Source organism: Rhopalosiphum padi, chromosome 2 (assembly GCF_020882245.1).
Source record: "Rhopalosiphum padi isolate XX-2018 chromosome 2, ASM2088224v1, whole genome shotgun sequence".
Lineage (NCBI taxonomy): Eukaryota > Metazoa > Arthropoda > Insecta > Hemiptera > Aphididae > Rhopalosiphum > Rhopalosiphum padi.
The window spans coordinates 89,272,392-89,296,639 of NC_083598.1; the positions used below are offsets into that span (position 1 = coordinate 89,272,392).

General features: G+C 26.0%; 1 protein-coding gene across 4 annotated transcripts in view; it reads left to right on the top strand.

The window, feature by feature from the left end:
* The first annotated feature begins 8,757 nt into the window (after positions 1-8,757).
* LOC132919924 (serine-rich adhesin for platelets-like) overlaps positions 8,758-24,248 on the top strand; it is a 46,553-nt gene continuing 31,062 nt past the window's right edge. For 3 of the 4 annotated variants that reach the window (XM_060981865.1, XM_060981867.1, XM_060981868.1), the window contains exons 1-3: positions 8,758-8,932; positions 19,093-19,182; positions 19,251-23,711. In XM_060981865.1, coding sequence (XP_060837848.1) covers positions 19,120-19,182; positions 19,251-23,711 — 4,524 coding nt within the window. In that variant the 5' untranslated portion in view covers positions 8,758-8,932; positions 19,093-19,119. Of the gene's footprint in view, positions 8,933-8,992; positions 9,187-19,092; positions 19,183-19,250; positions 23,712-24,248 lie in introns of those variants that run through there. The other variant, XM_060981866.1, reaches the window with a different exon arrangement.

A 24,248-nucleotide genomic window follows, 5' to 3' on the forward strand; every position in this document is an offset into this window, starting at 1 on the left:
GCACACATATACGTGGTTCAGTATTTACTACTACGTTTATAATTTTATTCAGGTTTTAGGTTGTTTGAATTCTATGAAGGACATTTTGACGTATAGACAATATAAATAATAGCTATAAAAACAATGTATTTATTTGACTTTTTATAATCAAAATAAATTAACCACTTTTAAAATTATATAATTATTTAATTACATTATTACATATAACTTTATAATTAATACATTATTATTAAAACAATGTTTATACTTTTATTGTGTATATATAAAATTATTTAGATTCTTGGGAATTATTTTTGTTTTTTGTAGATATTCTTTTCTTACTTAAAATTTTTAATATGTTTATGTATAGCCGTATAGGACATAGGTATACACAATATATAATTAATAAATTGTGTTATTTTTATTATAAAGTGATACATTATTTCCAATGTAAAGAACGAAAGAATGTAAGTACCTACATAATTCAAATAACATTGTTTTGTTTTTCTACACGTCGAGTTTAAAAACACTGCTGACTAACAAATGGCTTATACGCTGTTACGTGTCTTATTATATAGTTCTTAGTATACCTACCTCCTTGCGGCTTGCTACTGCCATTTAGTAATGTGTATTGAAAAGTCAACGAAAAAATATTAATATTTTTTTTTAATAAATTATATAAATACGTGTTGTATGAGTAGCAATATTTATTTTATGAAAATTGTCTACGTACAACAACGACAGTATGTGTATAAAAGTTCAAAGATTATCTTAAAAACAAAATTAATAAATTAATATTGTATTATATTATTATTTATTATATAAGTATCATGGGTATTAAATATTAATTATAAATAAATCAAAAAAGGGGAAAAGTAGGTAACCGCTCTACTGTTCAGTTAGAGTCAAGTGTATCTTGTCATTGAGTAGGTCACTGCTATGGATGTGTTAAATTTGAATCAAATTATAAATCATTGGATACGAAAAAAGATGATCTGCCAATTTCGTGGGCACATATATAGGGGGGGGGTGAGGTTCATGAGGTCTTAAGTCAACTTATAAGCCCTCTCTAAGATTTTATTAACTTACTACTACCTAAAGTCCTAAAAACAATAATAAATTAAATAACCCAATATTTGATATAATTTAATACACAATTAAAGATTAAACATAAAAATTAAAAAATAAATTTATGTTACATTGACATATCAGATATATTATATAATATTATAATAATATTAATTATATAATAAATGCCTTATTTTCGGTAAAAAAATTGTCATACTACTAATTAAAAATAAACTACTATATAGCATATTATAATAGTGTATTTATTTATAAACAAAGTTAGTCAGTAAGAAAATATTATTAAAAAATAATATATAAGGTACTAGTTTTGAAAAAACATTTTAATACTAATTTTGGTGTTAATTATAAAAACTATTTTCGACTACCTACGGCGGGTGGTGCAAATCACAAATTTCTACAGTAGAACGGTGTGAATACTGAATAGATCCATAGTACAAACAGGAAATACTATAAAAATAATTTAATTATTTTTTAAATGTCATTGTATATAATAAAAAATATAATAATATATCCACGAAAGTTTCAAGACCCCAAGAATATTATACAATCAAATACCTAACTAAAATGGTTATTCTTCGTTTAAATATTGAATTTCATCCAAATTTGAGTTTCAAATGCCTATGCCGAAAATTGTGTTTATATAATTGTTGGGTGTCAATATAAACATATTATATAAATGTCCAAGCCTTAACTACACAAATTAAATACTTAATACATTTTTATCCACAAAATAATTTGCAAATTTTAATTACAAATTCTTATAAAAAACTTAAAATTATTCTAAAAATTTTAAAAGTTTTTTCGTTTACAGAAAACGGTGGTTTGAATAACAGTGAAAATTGAAATGTTTTGAGTTTAGTAAGATACAACAGAAAAACAAAAATTGTTTGATAAAAATCGTTCATTTACGCGTGTACATTAAATTTCGTCAAAATATAAATTTCAGAAACTTATAAAGTTCTACATTATCTATAAAATATGTTTTATTTTCTAAATAAAATGCCAGTGATTAAGTTTTAAGTTGTTTTTTTTTCTATAAATAATTATACTCATCCAAGAAAAATACGTTTAAGATTAACAAACCAATATAAGTGAAAACCAAACATTTGTATGTTGTATTTTTTCTACACAAAATACTTTCATTTAATTTAATATAATATTAATGAAAATAATTTTACTAAGACCAACTGGTGTAACATTCACAATAAATCAATAAAATATAAATTATAATATATTTATAATATGTTATATATTTTTATATCTACATGAACTATATTTTTATCTAAATTAATGTTAAAGATAATAATAATAGGTATATAAACAATTTTTTGTTACAAAGAAATAAGAATACATATAGTTAATTAATAAGTGAATGTACTCGTATGTTCAATGTTCACGAACTAAATAATAAATATATAGGTATTTGTTTTTTTTTAGAATTTTTTCTTTTTTTTGGTCTGGTTAAATGATACTGTAATCGGTCAACAATATTCTATATTTACAATAATTCCATGTTGTTTTTGTATAAATTTATTTTTATTTTATTGGTTCTTGTCTAATGTCATTATAAAAAGATAAATGTAGGTACCTATGTGCGTTATACCGTATAACTTATACGCATGCATTTGTTTGTGATAACTATACTTGAAACACAGAATCTAAAAAAAAAAAAAACTAAATATTTCCATTTGTACTTGGATTGATATAAAACCTGTATTTTTAGTCTACCTTTTAGTAACTGAACAAATACACTAATTGTATTTTTTTATTAAACAATAAAATAATTGTATATATATACAATTTTTACATATAAATAAAGTCTATATTAGTACTATATTAATATAAAAATATTGAGTAGAGTCCACTTAATGATTTTAAAATATATTGATTATTGTAATCAGTTTTCATATTATAGGTACACTAATCGTGGGAAAATACGAATAAATATGTTTGTCTCTACGCTTTTTATCATTTATAATGTTAAACACATTTGTTAATTGCTATAGAAAATGTTTTTTATTTAATGAAACTGCCATTTTTTAGGGCATAAGTCAAAAATATAATTAGATTACATCATAATATTATAATGACTCAAATTTCACTTAAGAATATTATTACTATCTAGTTAAATGACAAATAACAATGTTCGAAGTTTTTTTCTGAAATTATATATTTGAAAATAAAACAATAGATAGGTGGTACTTGGTAAAAATATGGCAATGTTTTTGAGAACCAGCAATTATTTTTTTTTTTTTTTGCAATCAATACATGTATAAATTTATTGTTGTTAAATTATAAATATTATTATGTATACGTTTTGGATAATAATACAACTAATACAAGACAATAGAATTTTTTAATCTTTTTTTTGAAAATATCCCTACTATATAATATTATTTATTCAATATTCATACATTAAAAATATATAGTTTTGTTTTAATTCGTAGATAAATAGTTTAAGATTAAGAGACAATTGTTTTTGCTTTTCTACATATCATAGGCAACCAGGCAGGTACTCCACTTGAAAAACGCTCGTGACCTTCCAACAAGATTAGCAGCCGTAGAAGTTATGATTTAGACTTAAACGAAGACTATTATTATTGCGTCGTGTTGGCTAGTCACAACAAAGGTGTTCAAATTCAAAATGTTATCCATTACACTAATTATTATGTATTTAAATAACTTATAACCTTTCTTTGTCTTTATTCTGTAATTGATTTAGATTGAAACCAGGCCCAATAACAACAATAAATTCCTCATAGGAAAACTAATTAATATCTATCCTCTTTGTTGCTTATAAAAAAAAATCGCAATTATTTTATGATACATTCTCATAATTTATTATTATAATGAAAATTTATTTTTATTTATAGGAAATTTTAAAATGTATTATTCATGTGATTAATATTCTAATAGTTGTTCCAATAATCAAAAACTATTCTGAGTGGTGACGCCCTATTTTTTTTTGATTTAATTATAATATTAAAATGTTAACAAATGTTCGTATAAATATTTTGAATTTTTCCGATTATTTTAAAAATATCTATCCATTAAAGTACAAACTATGATCCACTGAGCTATCAGAAACCTATCACAACAATTGAAACATTTATTATACTAAAAAATGTCTTCAGACCAAAAAAAAATTTAATACATCATTGTAAAATTAAATCGATGTAATATTTTAAATATACTTTGTGTATAAATTGTAAACTAAAAAAAGTTGAAGAAGAATTATTCTACTCATTTTGCTCACTCCGCGAAAAAATCCTACGCACCCTTTGCCAATAATATCTGTTGTCATCAAATAGTGATTGAACTCGACATCTATCTTTTATTTTTTTTTTAATATAGCTATAGAGGTATATTATACATGTTTATAAAAATATCTACTGTTATTATTGAATATAATAATATATGCTTACCTATATTTTATTCAAATTTAAATGTTTTGTTTTATTATGATAAATTGTATATAATAGTGAATAAATTATTTTTTATGCTTGATGAATAATAAGTAATAATGAATATAGAATTTAATATAATTTGGAAATTAAAAGACAAGTAAAGTAGCATATGAGTCATTTAAAATGGATATAGCCTTAACAGGCAATACTAATATAAAATGAAAAATAGTATCGAAGAGGAGTCCTTGGCCTTCGAATTATTCTAAACAACATTAATCTCAATTGTCCTCGATGTTGAACATTGCTTTTTCATTTTTTTTTCTTCCAAACTTTCACGCAGATCTAGAGAAAATTTCAAAATGTTTATAGTTTATTGAATATGCTGAATACATTATGTAATAATAGTTAAGATTTTTTTAAATACGAATACCATCTTTATTATCTAAAATTATTATTCCTATATTTAAGCTTATTTTTAGATTATATAAATAATTTTGGATTTTCATAAAAAATATAATTTATGTTTTAAAAAAATGTTAGTATTACTATTTTTTAAACTTATATTATATTTATAACCTTTAGTTAAAAATTAGGTAGTTTAAATATTTAGTTATTATTTATAAATTAATTAAAGAAATTTGAGCTTCGTATATGCAATATAAAATTATTCAATTATTTTTGAAATGGTCGCAATAAATAGATTGCAGTTAATAAACGAGTTATATACATGAAAATTGTCTCATATTTTTATAGATTATTTTTTACAGTATTATATATTTATATGTAAAAAATGGTATTGAATATTGTTTTTTTTTATATATAAACCGGCATTTGTGCGTGTATTATAACTCGAGCAAAATTATGAATCAAAATTAAAATATAATATATATATCAATATAAAATAGCTTAGTCAGGTACAATGATCTTCATATCTAACTTAAAAAAGTGTTTTCAAATATAATTACTATTGCTATCACGATAGAAAGGTGCACAACATTATTATAATATACACCACCACAGTGTTCACACTTCCCACTCATTTATGTCTATTAATATCCAATAATTATACTGACATGTATATCTATCATATTGTATCGATCATCATGACAAGTGTAATAAAAATCATAAGCGAAACACACCTATTTTTAATATAATATATTAATATGCACATGAACACTAATAAATATTTTGAAAAATTATTTACTTCGTTGTTTTAATATAATAATATGTTCAGGATATGTAATTTTTTAAATAATAATGCAAAAAACTATTAAAATTAGGTATTTATATAAGCTATAGAAATCATTTGATAATAATCAGTTCATAGATATTATACACAAATAAAATAGTAGAATTACTAGAAACAAAATAAAACTTACTATTTATTACTATTTTGTACAATATAATTGCTGGTTACTCACTATAATCATATTACTTTCACACACGAATACATAAATACACATACGTACAAATGATAAATGCTTTTAACACTAAACCCTAATGAGTAACTAAGTAATCATTAATTAGTTTCAAGAATTGGGGTAATACACTAATACCTACATAAAAAAATGATTTTATTTGTTTATTCAATGATAATTGTATTTTATGGAATAATGTAATGATAATTATGATCAAACTATATATAGTGCCTCTTCTACAAACGTCAAACCATTTACGTCTAAGTAACATAATATTCGCCCTTCACTCATTTACGCGTACACACTTTACGTCTACACACCATTGGACTTCGATGATAATATGTAACTGGGATAGATCGTACAAATTGTTTCATGGTAGTATGGTACACATACGATTATTATAGAGTTATACAATACGCACTGTATGAATATGGCATTACCATTAATCAATAAATAAATGATATCTGGCCATTTATGGAAACACGTTTTTCCTAGTCCAGGTAAATAATTATTAATCTATACATAATTTGAAATAATAATTATCTAGTTCTTTGTTAATTTCCCAATCTCGTGATATTTATTAGTTCTTACTGTTCTTATATCAATTACTCATACACACACATAAACGCTGATAAGACTAGATGTAAATCATTTTTCCAGATTTTATGTAAAATGATATGTATTTTAGTATTTACAAATATCTACTCTAAAACATTTTTGATCATTAACTAAATCAATTTGGAGGTAAAAATTTACTATTTATAATTTTTGTATATATCTATAATTATACCTAATTTAAATATTAAATCATCAATATTCACAAGAATCTTTTAAAAAATTGTGAATTTTTACATTTTAGACCTGGGAATTTAATAGGTAAAACAACTAATAATTTAAAACTAAGTACATTTTTAAAAATCCTAAGTATATTAATATTTTTCAAAAAAAGTAGGTACGATGTTCATAATAAACGATTTTACGAAATGCAACGTGTTTTTGGATTGGAAATGATGAAAATTGGTTGTTTAATAACGAATACCTAAAAGCTAAATATTACATTATTATAACTTTTAAAAAATATTATAAGTCATAATTTTTTTACTCTGAGGGTTTTAATTTAAATTTCTGTGATATAAAAACAAATACAATTCTATATATTATTTTATTCTAATAAGCATGCCTAATTTATAGTTTTGACTTTTGAGTATTACTTTGATTCATTTCATTCATTAAAATATGATCAAAATATATTATCATTAATTACTTTTGCAGGTTTTTTAAAGTTAAAAATGATATAAATTATTTAATTAAATTTAGTTTCGTTCAAAATCGTATTTTTGAATCATATGCCATATAATTTATCATTGCTTTAAAATATAATAGCACATCACGCACTATCACGTAATATACCACTACCGTTTATGTACGTCGAGGTGAACGGTTATTCATATCAAATGCAATGTGTAAGACACACATTCAACACCTGTAAGATAACTCAGGAGGTGGCGAGTAGTCCAGACTATGGAGGGTATTTGCACCTATATTTCTGATATTTCTGGTTTAGTTCCACGAGATTTTTTTAGTGAGTTTTGAACAAAAGATTTTTACAAAGTAAACAAAATAGATATGCTGACATTTTCTGAATGACTGAAAAAGAAATGTATGAAACATTAATCTTAATTTACTATCAAAATATTATATGGTACATTGTTGTATAGCACTAATACGTATAATCTAACATTCTCATTGCCCTACCACTGATAAATGTCTGTAGACGCCCTTGAACGTACGGTCGATCTCTGCAGTATACTCTGCCCGGCTTTTTGCACGTAGATTTACACACATATCTATATAGTCGGAAGAAAATATTTTATACAATTATAATCGATATAAAAATATCTTAAACTCTTAACAATATGTTTTTTGGTAACTTAAACCTACATTTTATAATATATATAATATTATTATAATTTTTTATTATATACCTACCTTAAATCACGAAACACGTGTACATACAGGGTGGATGGAGGCGAGGCTCAGTGGCGTGTGATTTCCGATTTTTCATTTGGTGGGAATTATATTGAAAAGTATGTATTATTTATAATAATAAAACATATTAAAAAATACAAGTAGCGGGGGGGAGGGTGAGGGGACGGTGAACACCAAAACCACTACCGTGTATACGCTACTGCTGGGGAGATTTTTAAAAATCGTAAAAGATCTTCACCGATTTTCTGTTAAGTTTTTACGTTTCAGCATCGTATAATATAACGATACACATGCAAAACGTACATAATAAACAGCGTGGTGGCATGTGAACACTATATTTAACATTAATATTGTATACCTGCTATATAATGTGCTCGATAACATTTTAATACAATATTCGTTTTGTTTAGTGATGTAGCGACCCGTCTACGCGTCCGGGAGTGGTTTTTGTGATCGCGTATTTGTGTACCGCGCCACGATGTACGTATACCTCCTACACGATGTATAGATTATATATAGAGGGTGACTTTTTGGTGAGACCTCTCCGGCAGCAATATTGTCCCGAGTCGGCCACTTGGAATGCAGTGGGATTCGTTGCCTGATAAGAGAAATATAGTGTATAATATAATAACAACATATTATACATGTATCACTCAGTGCTATTATTATATTACATCAGGTGTTTTTTATTTAATATAATGTGTATTGAAATTATAGGTACATAAAAAATAATATATAATATTATTATATATGCATATAGGCTCGTATAAACCACCTCCGGACTGACGACGTAGCGAGCCCCGTAGGAGTAGGCTGGCGAAGGACGGCGATCGCGTAATCCGCTCGGCCGACGTTTCCAGACACACCGGTTAGTATCCATAGTGCTTCACCAGACGGCGGTCATACACCGCGCGAATATTTACTAATATTTTATCATAATAATTCACTATTCAAACGCTATTAAATCTTCTTCTTTTTTTAAATTATTATTTATTTATTTATTTTAAAATTTACTGAACGAAACACGAATATCTGATCCCTGCGAGACAGGTAGTTGGAATTATTGCACGATATAATATTATATGCCGCTTTAACTTAACCATATTATTATGTATTAGTTAGTGTTTTTTTTTTATTATTATTATTATTATTAACATGTTATAACATAATGATTAAACTGTGATTAATAACCATTCGATTTTCAATTAACGACATGGACTTATATTTAATTGTTGTTAAACGTGCTTCTTCATACAAATTAATAGATAAAACCTATTAACATACTGGAGCTTATATTAAAAAAGGTATTATTAAATTATTATTATTATTATTATTATTTATTTCATTGTCGTTTATTAAGTTATATATATTATTTATAATATTATATGAATAAACAATATAATTCTTTATTCTCAGTTAATCCGAATAAGTAAAAGTATAAGTAAATAGTATTTATTTTTTTTTATTGAAAATGATAAATTTAACGTATTACTATACAGTATAAAAAATGATAAAATCTTAAAGTACAAACAACAGATACCTGGATGAGTCATTTCTTTTGTATACAATTGTTAACATCGTCGTGTAACTAGTTATGGTTTTAGCTAAAGTGTCATGGATATTTCTGATTTAGGGTCAAATGTTTATGATCAATGGACAATGACCATATATGGACACGACGCAGTCTATAAGGATTTATAATAATATTTAGGTTCGTCCAGTCCTTTTTGTATCGGTAAATCGCATCTTAAAACCATCCATATGTTTTAATAAATTATCAAAAAAAAAAACGATAAAATATAAAAAAAATAATCTGTATAATCACTCCTAAAAGAGCATTGAATATAGTATGATGTTATAGTGTTATAATTGATAATACTACAGTGTCATAAACTTTCAATAATTATTTTATGTAGAAATAATTTTAATTTATACATTAATTATCACAGTATAAATAATTGTAACGCCAATCACGCATTTTAATATTGGCAATTAACTTTTAAAACTATATTTAAAATCTTATCATATAAAAAGTTTGAATACGTGCAGATATAAGTATAAAAAATAACGATATTAATAGAGGTTAAAAATGATGTAGTAATGTTCCGTCGTAGTAAAAATATTTTATTAGCTGATTAATAATATTATACATTTTATACGGGTGTAATAACTTGTACAGTCTACACGTCAACATAATGAGTCACTCATAGGTATATAGAGATCTGTGTTTTGTAGTCCGTTTGATGATGCATGTATCAGTAATATATTGTATAGGTATATTTTTGGAGTTTATAGTCAGTGTATCGCGGCGGCAGTGTTCATAAATTTGAATAAAAAATGAGATATCGTTTCATGGAATGCAACGGGTGAATAATGCAACCAGTTTTGGTTTTCGTCGCACTAAGGTCTAACGTATACGATAATAAGCCGATCTGGCTACGGAAAAGATATACACGAGGATCCAGACGTGTTGTTACCTGTCTTTTGAATAAATCTAATTCTGTACCTCAATACGACATTAAAAATCGTATTTATTTTAATTCGTCACATTCAAACACAAAATAATAAAATTTTATGTTATAGCTTACCTGACTCCGTCGTTTAATTTAATATGGTTTTAAACTAAACAATAATAATAATATACGAAGTAAAATCTTCTGTGAATTCGGATGTATTTTATCGTAGTATGTGACTTTTAAGAGAACGTGTTATTTGTCAAGTTATGTTAGTCTATTAAGGTGAACAATAATTTACAAACATTTTGACGTTGTTGTAGCACCCATGCGTCTTTTAACGAAGCGTTATATCTTATAATATATGTATAATTACTCTTCTATTACTATTGCTACATTTAATATTCACGATTTTTTTTTCTTCCAGTCGTTGCGTATTTTTATTAGTATAATATATTATTTATTATGGTAAATGTAAAATAACTATTTTATCGTAAATAATTATAATATGTTATATTATACAAATCGATCGTTTAAGTGAATTAACAATTTTGAGATCTTATTGATCTTATTCTTTAAATTAAATTTGCAAGGGTGATTGTATATGATGTTTTTTTATTTTATGAGTTCATTGATATTATTATTATCATTACATAGTCCTTGAAAAAACTAAAATATTATGGTCAATAAATGTGTAGATAAACAAACTTATAAACAATTAGTCTAATAACAAATTTAGTTCATTTTAATTATTTATTTTTTTAATATTATATAATATCAAACTTAGTGAAACAAATATTTTTATCATCACTTTTAAAAAATCTATCAAATCCGACTAATCTTTACAAAGTAAGCGCTAGAATAAATTGTATTATAACATATTTACAACAGATTTCATTAAATTGTGTTATAATATTGAGTTGAAGTCTACGAAAATGTACCCTTAATTTATTTAGTTTAGTTAAATAAAATATATTTTCTTGTATAACACATACGACGTATCTACACTAGTTCCTCATAATTATTATTACGATTTACGGTCTCCTAATTATCTAAATGCATTTAAATGTACGTTCATAAAATATTTCCAAAAACTGTAATTTATTCAATCTAAAAATCCACAAAAACCATGTAAATTTCGCGTGAATATATCTAAACGTTCATTAACATAATATATTGATAAATGTATTGATCATTTTCTGTCCCAAGAACCACTTTCTCTCCATATCTAGACTTATTGCTTTTTACTTATAATGATAATTAATTACGTGTTAACAGATACGAGTATAAGTAAATAAAATACCGTATTACCTTATTTACCTTATTTTTATGAAATATTATAATCTATTATAATATTTAAATTGATTCCTTTTTTTTTATATTGTACCTGTATAGCTGTTAACTTAGTATATTATAAATAAGGTACATTTTTGTTTTTATATTTATATGTAACGATGAAATTGATGGGGAGATTGGATACAATAATAATTGCAGTTTTAATATAATACATACGTTTCGTTAAAGTTTTTATTTCGTGTTTTTATTTATTTATTTATTCTCTTTATTTAGTTTTACTTCCGGTATACTTTTATCTGAACCATTTGAAACGTAAAAAATCATCAATCAAAATTAATTCTTTCAAAAATGACATTAATTTTTATCAGTAATTTGTGTGGTATTGTCGCCTTGATAAAACATGTGTAAAAACTGTTTTTAAATTTTGTTTTTATTATTTTTTACATTCAAACGTCTTAAACACAATATTTTAAGATAAATATAATTAATAAGTCTACTTTTTTTCTAAACCCTCGTACTAGAGATAATCTTTTATAAGACTGTAAGTTGTTAACGTTGCAGCCAGGCTAGTGGGTACATATACTGATCAGTGATCAAAATTTGAGTAGGTATAATCAGTGGCGTATCCAGAATCTTTTTTAGGGGCGAGGGCACACACTGTCTAAAATTTTATAAGACATATTGTAGTATGCGTTCATGTATAAAAATAAAATACATAAATCTTTAAAATAAAAAAATAATAAATACGGCCAATGAGGGGGGCATGGCCCCTGTGGCCCCTCCCCTGGATACGCCACTGGGCACAATGATGTTAGTTGCATCTTTATAATATTATATACTATCATATCATATATATGATATGCGAAAATCCTATATCACTACCTATACCTGATTAATAAACAACATTTTAATTTCTGGTCAGTGTTTATAAAATTATGATATTACATAATATAATACAATTAGGTACTAAAATACCATTGAAATACGTTATATATAATATTCGAATAGGAAAAAACATATTTTCCTATTAAACTGTACAGTCATGGTTTTTTATCAGTCCAGAATTAATTAATAGCAATAAAATAATAGAAATTGATATTAGCCACCGGCATTTAGCCTCAAGTATAAGTAATAATAACAATAATGAATAATTATTTACAAATATAGTATAATATGTATGTAATATATTGGCGCCGATAATAGATAGCATAAATCAATTGTGTATTGTTTATTGAAATAAAAAGTAAATATAAAAACAACTTAATCATTTAAAATTATAACAAATTCTCGTACTTTGATATTGTTAACAATGAATGACACAACGAATACTTATTCTTCCGTTAAATCAAAGTAAATTATTAGAAAGTTATTCAGGATTATGTGGAAAGAAAATAATATCGTTTATGCATTGATTAAGTAGCTATTAAAATAATAACAATAATAATATAATACTTCAATAAAATTATTTCTGTTCATTTTACGCGGGATTCTCAAAATAGTTAATATTTGTAGTTAAAAAAACGAATTTTCAGTTAATATAGATAAATTGAGCTATCATGTTTTCAATTTTTTGGTTAAAGCTAGTACAGAAAAAAGAAAATCACATTGGCTCAACTTTTGTATTAATACGATTTATATAAAGAGAGAATTTTATTGTAGTTTAGTGCTATAATTAGTACAATTCAATATTTTAATAAATGTATTATTTTTTGTATTATTAATTATATTGTTTTTTCTTAAATTTAAATATAGTTTAATGAAAAGTAAAAATATTTAAAAAATGTCTTGCTGTAATTCTGTAATAAATATTAGGCACGGAGTAATAATATTTATTTGTCACCCAATCTTTTTGAAAAAAAATTAATTATATTTTTCTATACTTGATAAACGGAGATAATGTATTCTACTATATCGGCTTCTTAAGGAATAATATACATTATATATTTATTTTGACATGTTTATCGACTTTATTTATAAAATATTGCAGCAGAGAGTGCTGAATGAAAACAAAAGTCAACAATGAATAATGGTTGTTATTATTTCTTGAAATTTTAGTTGTGTACTATTGTATGTAAATAGATACAAATAATTTCGAAATGTAAGCTGTTGAGCATCAAATCAAATTTCTAAATTTAATATTGTAATTTTCAATGTAGAATTTATTATTTTTAAGCAATTTTAATGTGTCAACATATAGGTACATGGCAACATGGTGTAGGTATTGATATATTAAATAATTTATACATAATATAAAAGATATGTTTATATTCTGTCATAATTTTAAATTTTTATAAATAAAAAAAATTATATATCTGTTACACAATTTTTTTTCTATAGTTACGACGGTTGATACCATATTAGGTAGGTACTACTCACTCATTGAATTTTTGAATGTCATTCAATTGTAATAACTATCGAATTATATTCGTCAATATTCAAATGATTAGTTTAAAACTTTCTAATTAGATATAGAATTAATACTACTTCGGTGATGGATTTTCTGATAAATCAATCCAACTAGGTTTTTTCTAAATTATTCTTACATCATAAATATTTATTTTGGACGTAAAAATGTTTGTTCTAAATACGTTTACATTATATAATAATATATATATATATATTATCTCGCATTGAATTTAAGATAAAATAAATTGACCATTTTCGTTGAAATAAAAGATTTTTTTTTATTATTCGCACTCTAAATAACTTCTAATCTATAATTCATTGTAGTTGGAATTTATCTCACGTAATGAGTTAAGATATAAAAACAAAGACTTCTTAACCGCAGAATATATACCTATAATTTATATATATATATATATTGTATATTGTATAATGTATATTGTATACTCGTACAATGTTTTATGTTATAGATACTTCACTAATGTCTAGTGCGCATAATCATATTTAGTCATTTAGAGTTAAAAACAAAACAAGTACCTTGGGGCCTACAAGAATATACATAAGTCTAGAAAACTCGTACTGGCTAAAAAAGGCGTTATATCTCACTGACTAAACATGATAATGAATTATTAACCGACGTTTGTATCAAAATTATATTATTATTTTACATTATATTTCATTCGTGAGATTTTATGCGAGTTTAACGGTTATACGTGTGATAATAATATTTTGTACCTATATAATATCTACTTCGTTTTTCTGAAGCGCGATAAGAATTCTACGAGCACGACTCGATCTCTGACGCACTGTTACTGTTGACGACAGATATGCAAATATAGTCGTGGACTCGTGGTCCTATAACGTACCTAGTACCTACCCGACGAACGGGTGTACATGGTTCTATACGGGTCCTGGGCATACTACCTATAATAATATTATGACGATCGAGGTTCAGTACGTCTTGTTGCACTATAAAAATATGTTCGTAGCATACTAGTCTACAATTCAATTAACAAAAAAAAAGCTCTAAAATTTGCGGTTAAAATTATAGGGAAATCTATAATGTGTATGAAAATATGAACTGATATCATATCATAAAAAGTTTTAAAAATATTTAAATTTGTTGAATTTATCCCATTTCTTGTAAGATAATAATATAACAAAATTTGTAAAGCTAGTGTTTAATTTCACTATTTCACGAAAATAATTTACATTTAATAAGTGGATTATCTACAACTACCACAAAAAAAAATGTAGGTACCAAATCTTAATTAGGGATTTTTTTTTTTTGTATCGTTTATCATAAGTACTTGTTACTTGTTACCAATCGTGTGTCGGGAAGGGGAAGGGGGTTAGAGTTGTATGGTTCAATAGAAAACAATTATTCGGCTTGGTCAAGTTTTAACATTTTAATATAATTAAAATAAAATAAAATAAATATAACAATTGGCTGGAAATCTATCTGAAATTAGTAATACACTTTTTTTTATCATATTTGTTATCACTTATTATTATAGTGACATTTTTTTTTACAATGGATGACAAACAAAATTCTACTTTAAATTCTTTGCAGACATGATACTGATACATGATTTTTTTCCCAGTGATGAGGTCATGAGGAATACGTTATATATTATTACTTTTAGATAAGTGTTGCACCACGATTGACGAGAGGAACTACTTTGTTGCTCCACCAGTCACTACTCCGGTCATTTAAACTTTAAATGACTATAAATAATAAGCTATATTTAATACTCATATTTAAAAAATCTATTATAATATTTTCATTTAAAAACTAATAACGTTTAAAAAAATAATAACAAAATAAATATTTAACTTCATTTAATATTTTTTTTAACAAGGTTTAGTTGAGTCATAAGTGTATTAAAAAATTAACTTATATGTTATATTAATGTTATTCGCGTTGCACAAATTAGAAATTTGCTTACAGAGCTGTTATTGAAATGTCGCGTACGTAATACGCATATATCGTATATGCATCTCGTACTTACAGGCTACAGTGTTAGCTACAAGAGACGCTAGCTATTATTTATTAGCCAAAACTATTATATTTTTCGTAAAGGTACTCTCCCCAAAAATAAACAATCGTTAATTTCCGCTTAGCTACATAATATTTACTTGCGTGTGTGTACAAATTACTGACCACACGCATGGTGGTCTCCAGCGCCGTATAGGTCAAATTTCTTTTTTCCTATTTAATATTTATTATTATTATTATTATTGTTACCGAAAAATCTCTAACCCTGTATGATTTAGTCGTGTCTTTATGTGCTTTTCATATTACAGTGACAATAAATTACATTTTTATACATTTTACAATAAATAACTAATTATTTATTGTATTATAAAATATTTATATTTACATAATACTAATATTATAATAAAATGAATAGGTATTGAAAATTATTCTATTACTTAACAGTTAACATTATAAATAAATATGACTACAAAAAAATTGGTTACGTTTTCCGGTTATCCTAAAATTCAATGTCGCAAAACTCATTAAAATTTTCATAAAATACGAAAAAGGATTTAAAAAAATATTAAACGTGTCGTTCACTGCAAGGTTCAAAAATGCTTTGTAATATAACTCTGATATGTTTAAAATTTTGAATACACAAATTTTATTATTCTAATATTTTAACAGTTAAAATATAAACCACATATTGGTAATACGGAATTTGTCATGTTGTAAAATACTTTATAATAAATTATAATTATTCGTAATCACTGGACTCGGTTTACAAAAACAAAATGTATTGCTTCATCGTTTCATGCATATAATATATAAATATATAATTATTCTATTAACGAACGTAGGTTCACGTTTGACGTTTCACGTGTAGCGATCGCATTAACTCAACATCCTTTTGCACTGCCCCCACACATCCTCTGTTTGGTTTCCATACAAAACAAATAAACATTTCTAATTTTAATACTCGTATTTAAAAAAAGATTATACTCCATATTTTTTATTAACTACGTGGATCATATAATAATAATTTAATGACATACAGTATTTTTATTGCATTATTTTTGATTATCAAAACCAACTAGAATAATATCCGATTGATGAGCATTTTTATAGTCGATTGGTAATTAAATAAATATAGTATTATGTTCTTAATTGATAGTTATATCATTGATTATAGAATAGACTATTCTATAATCAAAGATTATATTAAAATATTTTAGAGCATTTTTGCATTTATACCTATATACCTAAGTAAAAATATTTGTTTTGTGTAAACTATATTGTCTAAATATTTTAATACTTACCTACAAATAAATAAAAAAGAATATTGTAATATAAATAGATAGGTACTATTATAGGTACTTAGTAACTATATAATTTTTGCATAAACAAATTAATTGAATTTGTCGTAATAACGTTATATTTTATTAATTGTAACTATAATAAAAAGGTAAAGTTTATTTTTTAGAGGTAACCTTATTTACTTCTAAACATATGCCTTTTACTTAATAAATGATACAATGTTTGTTGTTAAATAGATATTCATATGCTTAACCTAAATAAGTCAGTCATTAATAAAATAATAATAAATAACTTGAAAATGTATAATTATAAATTATAATACACTGTACCGCCAATAATATATTTTTTTTCCTGTAAATAAAATAAACTAATTATATATTTTTTATTATTTTCAAAATTAACATTTTAAAATATCATAAATATTTTCAATTCTGCTTTGGTTGTAGCTTTCAAATTTAATATACAATTTGACAGTCCATAAAATAAACAAAAAATAAAAAAACTGATGCGTTGGAAATGATCAATTTTACAAAATTTAGTTCGATAAAAATGTCTAATGATTTTTAAGAAATTGAATAATAATATTAATTATGTAGAACATATTGACGTACCTGCATGGATAATTTATCCCTTTGAATTTGTTAGGAAACGTTAGCTAACTATAATGTTGTAATATAAACTAATTGAGGTCTAGGCCACTGCAGCACTTATATTCTTAGTTTAAAACTACTTCCTTGTAAGGAAATCATTGGGATCTCAACATACATCGATATTGTTTAGTACTATAACAGTCCTTTCGTTACTTTATTAAAATTGTTTAAACCATCAAGGACAGACTATTTTCTACACGACTAAAGTGCATTGAAATGACCTAGATGGTTTACCATATAGGTTGACAATCGCCAAATCTTCGGATGACGTAGGTAATGCCTATACGGCTATACAGTTATAAGGCGATAATTAAATTATTTATTATAAAATATGTGTAACAATATTTGAACCGATAGGAAATGCGGTACTTGAATTTAATTATTATTTTTATGCCAAACAACCCACTCAACTTTATGGTGTCAAAAAAAAAAAAAATGTTAATGGCCATGAATTTCTCTTTTTGCAAACAACCATTCTCCCACATCCATCTGTGTATACTGTGTAGGTTGAACATTTCCCAAAATCTTTATCGTCGTAGGTATACACTATACATAGTATTATATAGGCACATTGAGTATCGCATTGGAATTGAGAAAGATAAATCTCTAAACAGCCGTGTATATAAAAGTTATCGGTCGATAAGAATTTTATAAAACAAAATACAAATATTCACGTTTGTAAAATAAATATTTATTTTAAATATTACCTAAAAATAATATTTTCAATATTGAGTCTATTTTTGGAGTTAGTCTAAATGCGAGGCCAAGTTATGCTTAATTTAATTCTTGTTGTCTATTTGTCACTACAGCCTAAAATATTAAGTCAACTATATCGTTTATGGGTAATGGCGCTAATGATAATTTATACAATACACAAACTTGTTTATATAGTGGAATGCATGCATGCAATTTGTAGGTCTGCTTTGCCACAGAAGTTTTTAGTAACCATAAATAGAGTCACGTATCTTGTTATACCTACTTTGTTGTTACATAGTTTATTTATGCGTAACGAAAACACATTAATTTAATATTTGTACCTATTTAAACTTATTATAATAAATCGATTTTTTATATATATATATAATATTAGGTATGTATTTTTGATTATAGGCTACAGGATCAAATAATTAAAACATCATGGCGACCGAAGTAGGATCGGATATCGCACTTATACAAGATGAGGATATGTTACGTAAAATGGTAATATATTAAACTAAATTAAAATAAGAGTTTTTAAAATCTAAGATATATTATTGTTTTATTTTTAGTGGCAACAAACAGAGGATTTCGGAAAGAAAAAAGAGATTCGTATGAGAATGTATAAACTACGAGAACAACGGCTTAAAGAATTTTATACGACAGGAGAAATGATTCAAACAGAAACAACAAGTAAACGCTCATCAACCAGAACACATACTGAATCTATAACGGACCAAGGATTCATGACTATGAAAACTAAAGAGATTCGAGATTCTGAATCTCCAACAGAAGACTATCAACGACAATCAAATACTAATAAAAATTATTATGTCTCGTCGAAAATTGATGAATCGGATGGTAATAGAGGAATAGTTGAAATTGAACAGACTAGTTCTTTAAAGCCAACTGAAGAGTATACCCAAAATTCATTGCAAACGTCTATGTCCAGCTCTACGTCATCTACGTGGAAATCATCACAGACAACTATTTCGGTTTCAGAAGAAGTTCAAAAGGCTGATGTAAATTTGAATTCCAAATTTATTTTAAACGAACAGACTAACGAAGATCGTCAGTTGGCATTTGATACATCATATGATAAGTCGGACAGCTCAAATATTGATAGTAAGGTAACTGAATCAATAACTACTACAAACTTAGACAATATTAAACGAGATGATAATAATCAATATTCAAATAGTCATCAAAAAGTTATAGAGACTTATACATCTAACAATGAATTAGTTGCAGAGCCTGTATCGGAAAATATATCAAATAAAGATAGTAATTTTGTAGAAAAAACATACACTTCAAATATTTCAACAAACAACTCTGAAAATGTTGAAATAGCAACGGATAGTAAAATTATCAACGAACTTCATAAACTCGACTCTTATCTGTCTACTCAACAGTCAACTACGGATTCTACAAAGTCAAATTCAATTGTTTCTAATGATGATAAGATAATTAAAAAAGTTAATGATCAAGTTATTGATACATCAAAAGAAAATATCGAAGATCATTATATCACCACCCATCAACATTCATACCAGCCACCTAGGATTAGTGTGGATTTGAGTCCATCGCATGAAGCTTTTGCTAGGAGCTTACGATCAACTCCAGAACGGTCTAGTCCTTCACCTTGCAGAGAACGTACAAGCCCAGAGCGCAGATTTAAATCTGCCAGCCCTGAAAAGTATAGAGCATCACCAGAAAAATCAGGAAGTCCTTCTAGATCACTCAATTATTCTACAAGAAGAAAGTTGTCATCCACGCATACAAAAGGTTTATCAAAAAAACGATCTATTACACCCACACGAGGTAAACAATACGATTCTTCGGACGATTCTGATTGTTCTGGCGCAACTCATGGTACTTATGATAAGTATAAAAGTTCTGATGCTAAAAGAACCTTGTTTAAAGAAGAAACTAATATTACTTCAGTTTCAAAGTATGGCCAAAAATCATCATCTACAAGTCCAGTACGAAGAGAAAAATCTCCTGGATATAGCAGTGAAGGATCAGTTGGAAAAGAAGTAAGAAAATCCTCATCTAAGGTAAAAAATAGTTCACACGAGAGTAGCCCTGAAAGAAGTGCGTTTAAACCAGTAAATAATTATAAAACACTTCAAACTCAACAAGTCACTAAGGATAATACAATTAATCGTATAACACACGAAAGGAATTTATATTCAAAAAATTATGATTCTAAAAACAAAATTAGTGATGACAAACATTTAATTAAAGTAATAAAACCTGAAATCGATAGTGATTTTAATGAAAATGAAAGTATAGAAACAGCTACAAAAAATACTGAAAATAATATCTTGGATTCAAAAAATAAGTCCATTCAAGAAAAATTCATCATAGAAGAGCAAGTGTGTACATCTTCAGAGCAAGTAAATGATGAAAAAATAACAACACAACCAATATATATCACTGAAAAAAATAAAACACCTAGGGAAAAATCACCTTCAAAAAATGTTAAAAAAGAAAATAAAACAAAACAGGAAGAATTTATTGAAAAAGAAAAATCAAATGTAGTTAAACAGAGCACAATCACTAATGATGAAATAACAATAAAACCGAAAGAAAAATCACCAGCAAAAGAAATTAAACCGGTTACGAAAGATGATAAAACATACTCAACCGTTAAATCTACCGAAAATGTATCACACGCTTCTGATATTAAATCTGTTACATCTTCTAAAAAAACAATTTCTGCAATACCTTCGTCAATACCTTCTTCAATAAAAAAAGCTGTACCTTCGACTTTGGAGAAAACCCCATCGAAAAAAAGTCTTATACACAAAGATGTTAAAGATGGTTCATCAAATAAAACTGTTAAAAAAGACCTTTCAAGAGAAAAAATGGATATTAAAATTACAAGAAGTGATAGTAAAACTTTGATACATAAGAATTCAAAAGATCGTATTACACCAAAAACGGTTATTAAAAAACCAAGTCAAGAGTTATTAGTAGACAAAAAAACTACAATATCATCTAGACAAAAAATCACTAGTCCAGAAACTAAACCCAAGACTCAAGAAACAATAAAAGTTCTTGAAAAGAAAGACTCGAAAAATAAATTTAAATCTTCAATCAGTCCGCAATCTTCACAAAAAAAGTTAGGTGCTGTAAAATCAATTACTGAAACAAAAACAGTTATAGATTCAAAAAGAACTATAGGAAACATAAACACAAAGAAGATTCCTTCTTCGAATGGGACCAAACCTAGAACACCTAATTCACCAAAATCTAATATAAATGAAACACCATCAAAAGCAACTAAACCTTTTACCAAGACTATATCAACCTCGTCTATAACTAAGCCTCAAATAAAAAAAAACACATATTCAAATTTCAATAAAACTATAAAAGTTGAAATTACTAAAAATGTAGAACAAAAATCAAAAGATTTAGAGGATGAACTGCCTCCAGATAATTTTGAAAGTGATACTGACTTGGACGATTCTACCAATAAACCAAAATACATTAAAAATATATCATCCAATTCGTCAACATCTTCTTCGTCTTCGGAAGAAGATGACAAAGATGAAGAAGATATACAAAAAATTCAAGATATTGATGATATAAGAAATGAAGCTGAAGAAGAATACGGTAAAAAAATGACCAACAAAGATGCATTATTAAATGTTATTGTTCAATTACCTCCATCATCTAGGGAATCATCACCTGAGTATTCTGCAAGGTTTGGTCAACCATATTGTTCAGTATCTGATGATGCAAGTTTACCAAGGTATGCTGATGTTGTAAGTGAACCAGAAGATGTTAATGATTACAGCAGCTTACAGAGCAATAGATATGACGTTGTAACAGACTTAGATGAAGAAAGTAGCGTTACGGTTGCTGACAGAGTTTCAAAGTTTTTGAATAATGTCAACAAGCAAGAAGAAATACAAAAAACTACGGAAATACCTCAAAGTCCACAAGCAGTAAGAAAAACCAAACAAATATTTGAATCCATTGCAAAAGGAAAACATGAAGAGGCAGATATTATAAATAATTTAATCGAATCAGAAACACTTAATATTGAAACTGAAGAAAATCAAGATTTGACAAAAATTAATAAGACTCCAACTTCTCTTTTGACAAGAAAAATTTCTGGAGCATCTGATTATAAATCTCGAAAAGACTTCTTTGAAAACAAAAAATCAAATGATATATCCGAAAAAGTAACACATTTAACCCCTGCTAAAATAACTAGATCGTCATCAATTAAGGAAAGGCGTGCATCGTTCGAAACAAAGATTGATAAAAAAACACCATTAAAAGACAAAACCAATGTACCGAGAACAAAATCACCAGAGTCTAAAAATAGTTCACCTGAACGAACAACCAAAACCCCCATAAAAATAAACAAAACTGAAACATTCGATGTTAAAGTTGAAGAAATAAATAGATCCAGAAGGCTATCAGGTTCAAAAACGGTTAAAGATAGAACAGCTACTTTTGAAAAGAATGAACCCATTCAGAAATCGTACAAAGAAAATAAAACCACTTTTAGACACCAAATGCCAAGCACGCCTTTAAATACAAGTAAGGTATCGGAAACCCGTATTAAGTCAACCACAGTGACTGACACGAAAACCGCAGATCGTGTCTCAACTAAAAGAGTCTCAAGTCCAGAAAAAACCTCAGCCACTGATTCGATTATTAAAACTAACGAGTTTACAAACAGAAAAATATCATCAAAAAGTCCCGATAGAAAAATTGTGGAAACTCCAAAAAGAAATAGTACGACTAAAAGTCCTGAGCGAAGTGTATTAATCAATACAAAAGATAACACTACTGGTGGGAATCAATGTGCAAGAGATACAATTTCTTCGTCATCCAGACAGCGAGCCACCGTCACTACTGCTAAAACTGATTTTGGAACAACAGTGAAAAATACATCAGTGCCAAAAACTACATCGACGACAACAACAACAACTAAATCGATTTCTGTCAATAATACTGACGAAGAAGTGGAAATTGAAGAAATATTTGATTTACACGTTTTGGAGATTATGGTAAATATATTATTCATATTAATAAATTCATCGATGTCAGTTTTGAGAGTCTATAAAGATAATGTAAAAATATTAAAATCTAACGATTACAAAAAATTTCTTATCATCGTTAATCAATAGAAACAAAAATAACTGTTCCTTTAAGGTTAATTGGTATAAATGTTGTTGTATTTCTTATTGAAAATAAAATTAATTATATACAATTTATATTTAAAACACAACGCGTATTACATAATAATAATGAGATATAATATAATGCTTATTTAGTGGTAGTTCCGTGAAATCTAATGATCATGATTTTATGAGCAAAAATATACTTTCCCGTAGTTTTAATGCCTATCCAAAATGCCGTTAACTGATATTAATTTAAAAAAAATGGTTTATAGTTGTGTTTAGTTAAAATATTTCAATTACCTATTTAATATATTTTAAAACTTATTTAAATTTAGCGAACATGAATATATATATATTTATATATATAATATATTAATATATATTTTTTTATTTTTTACATATTTTTTAATTCATATTAAGTGT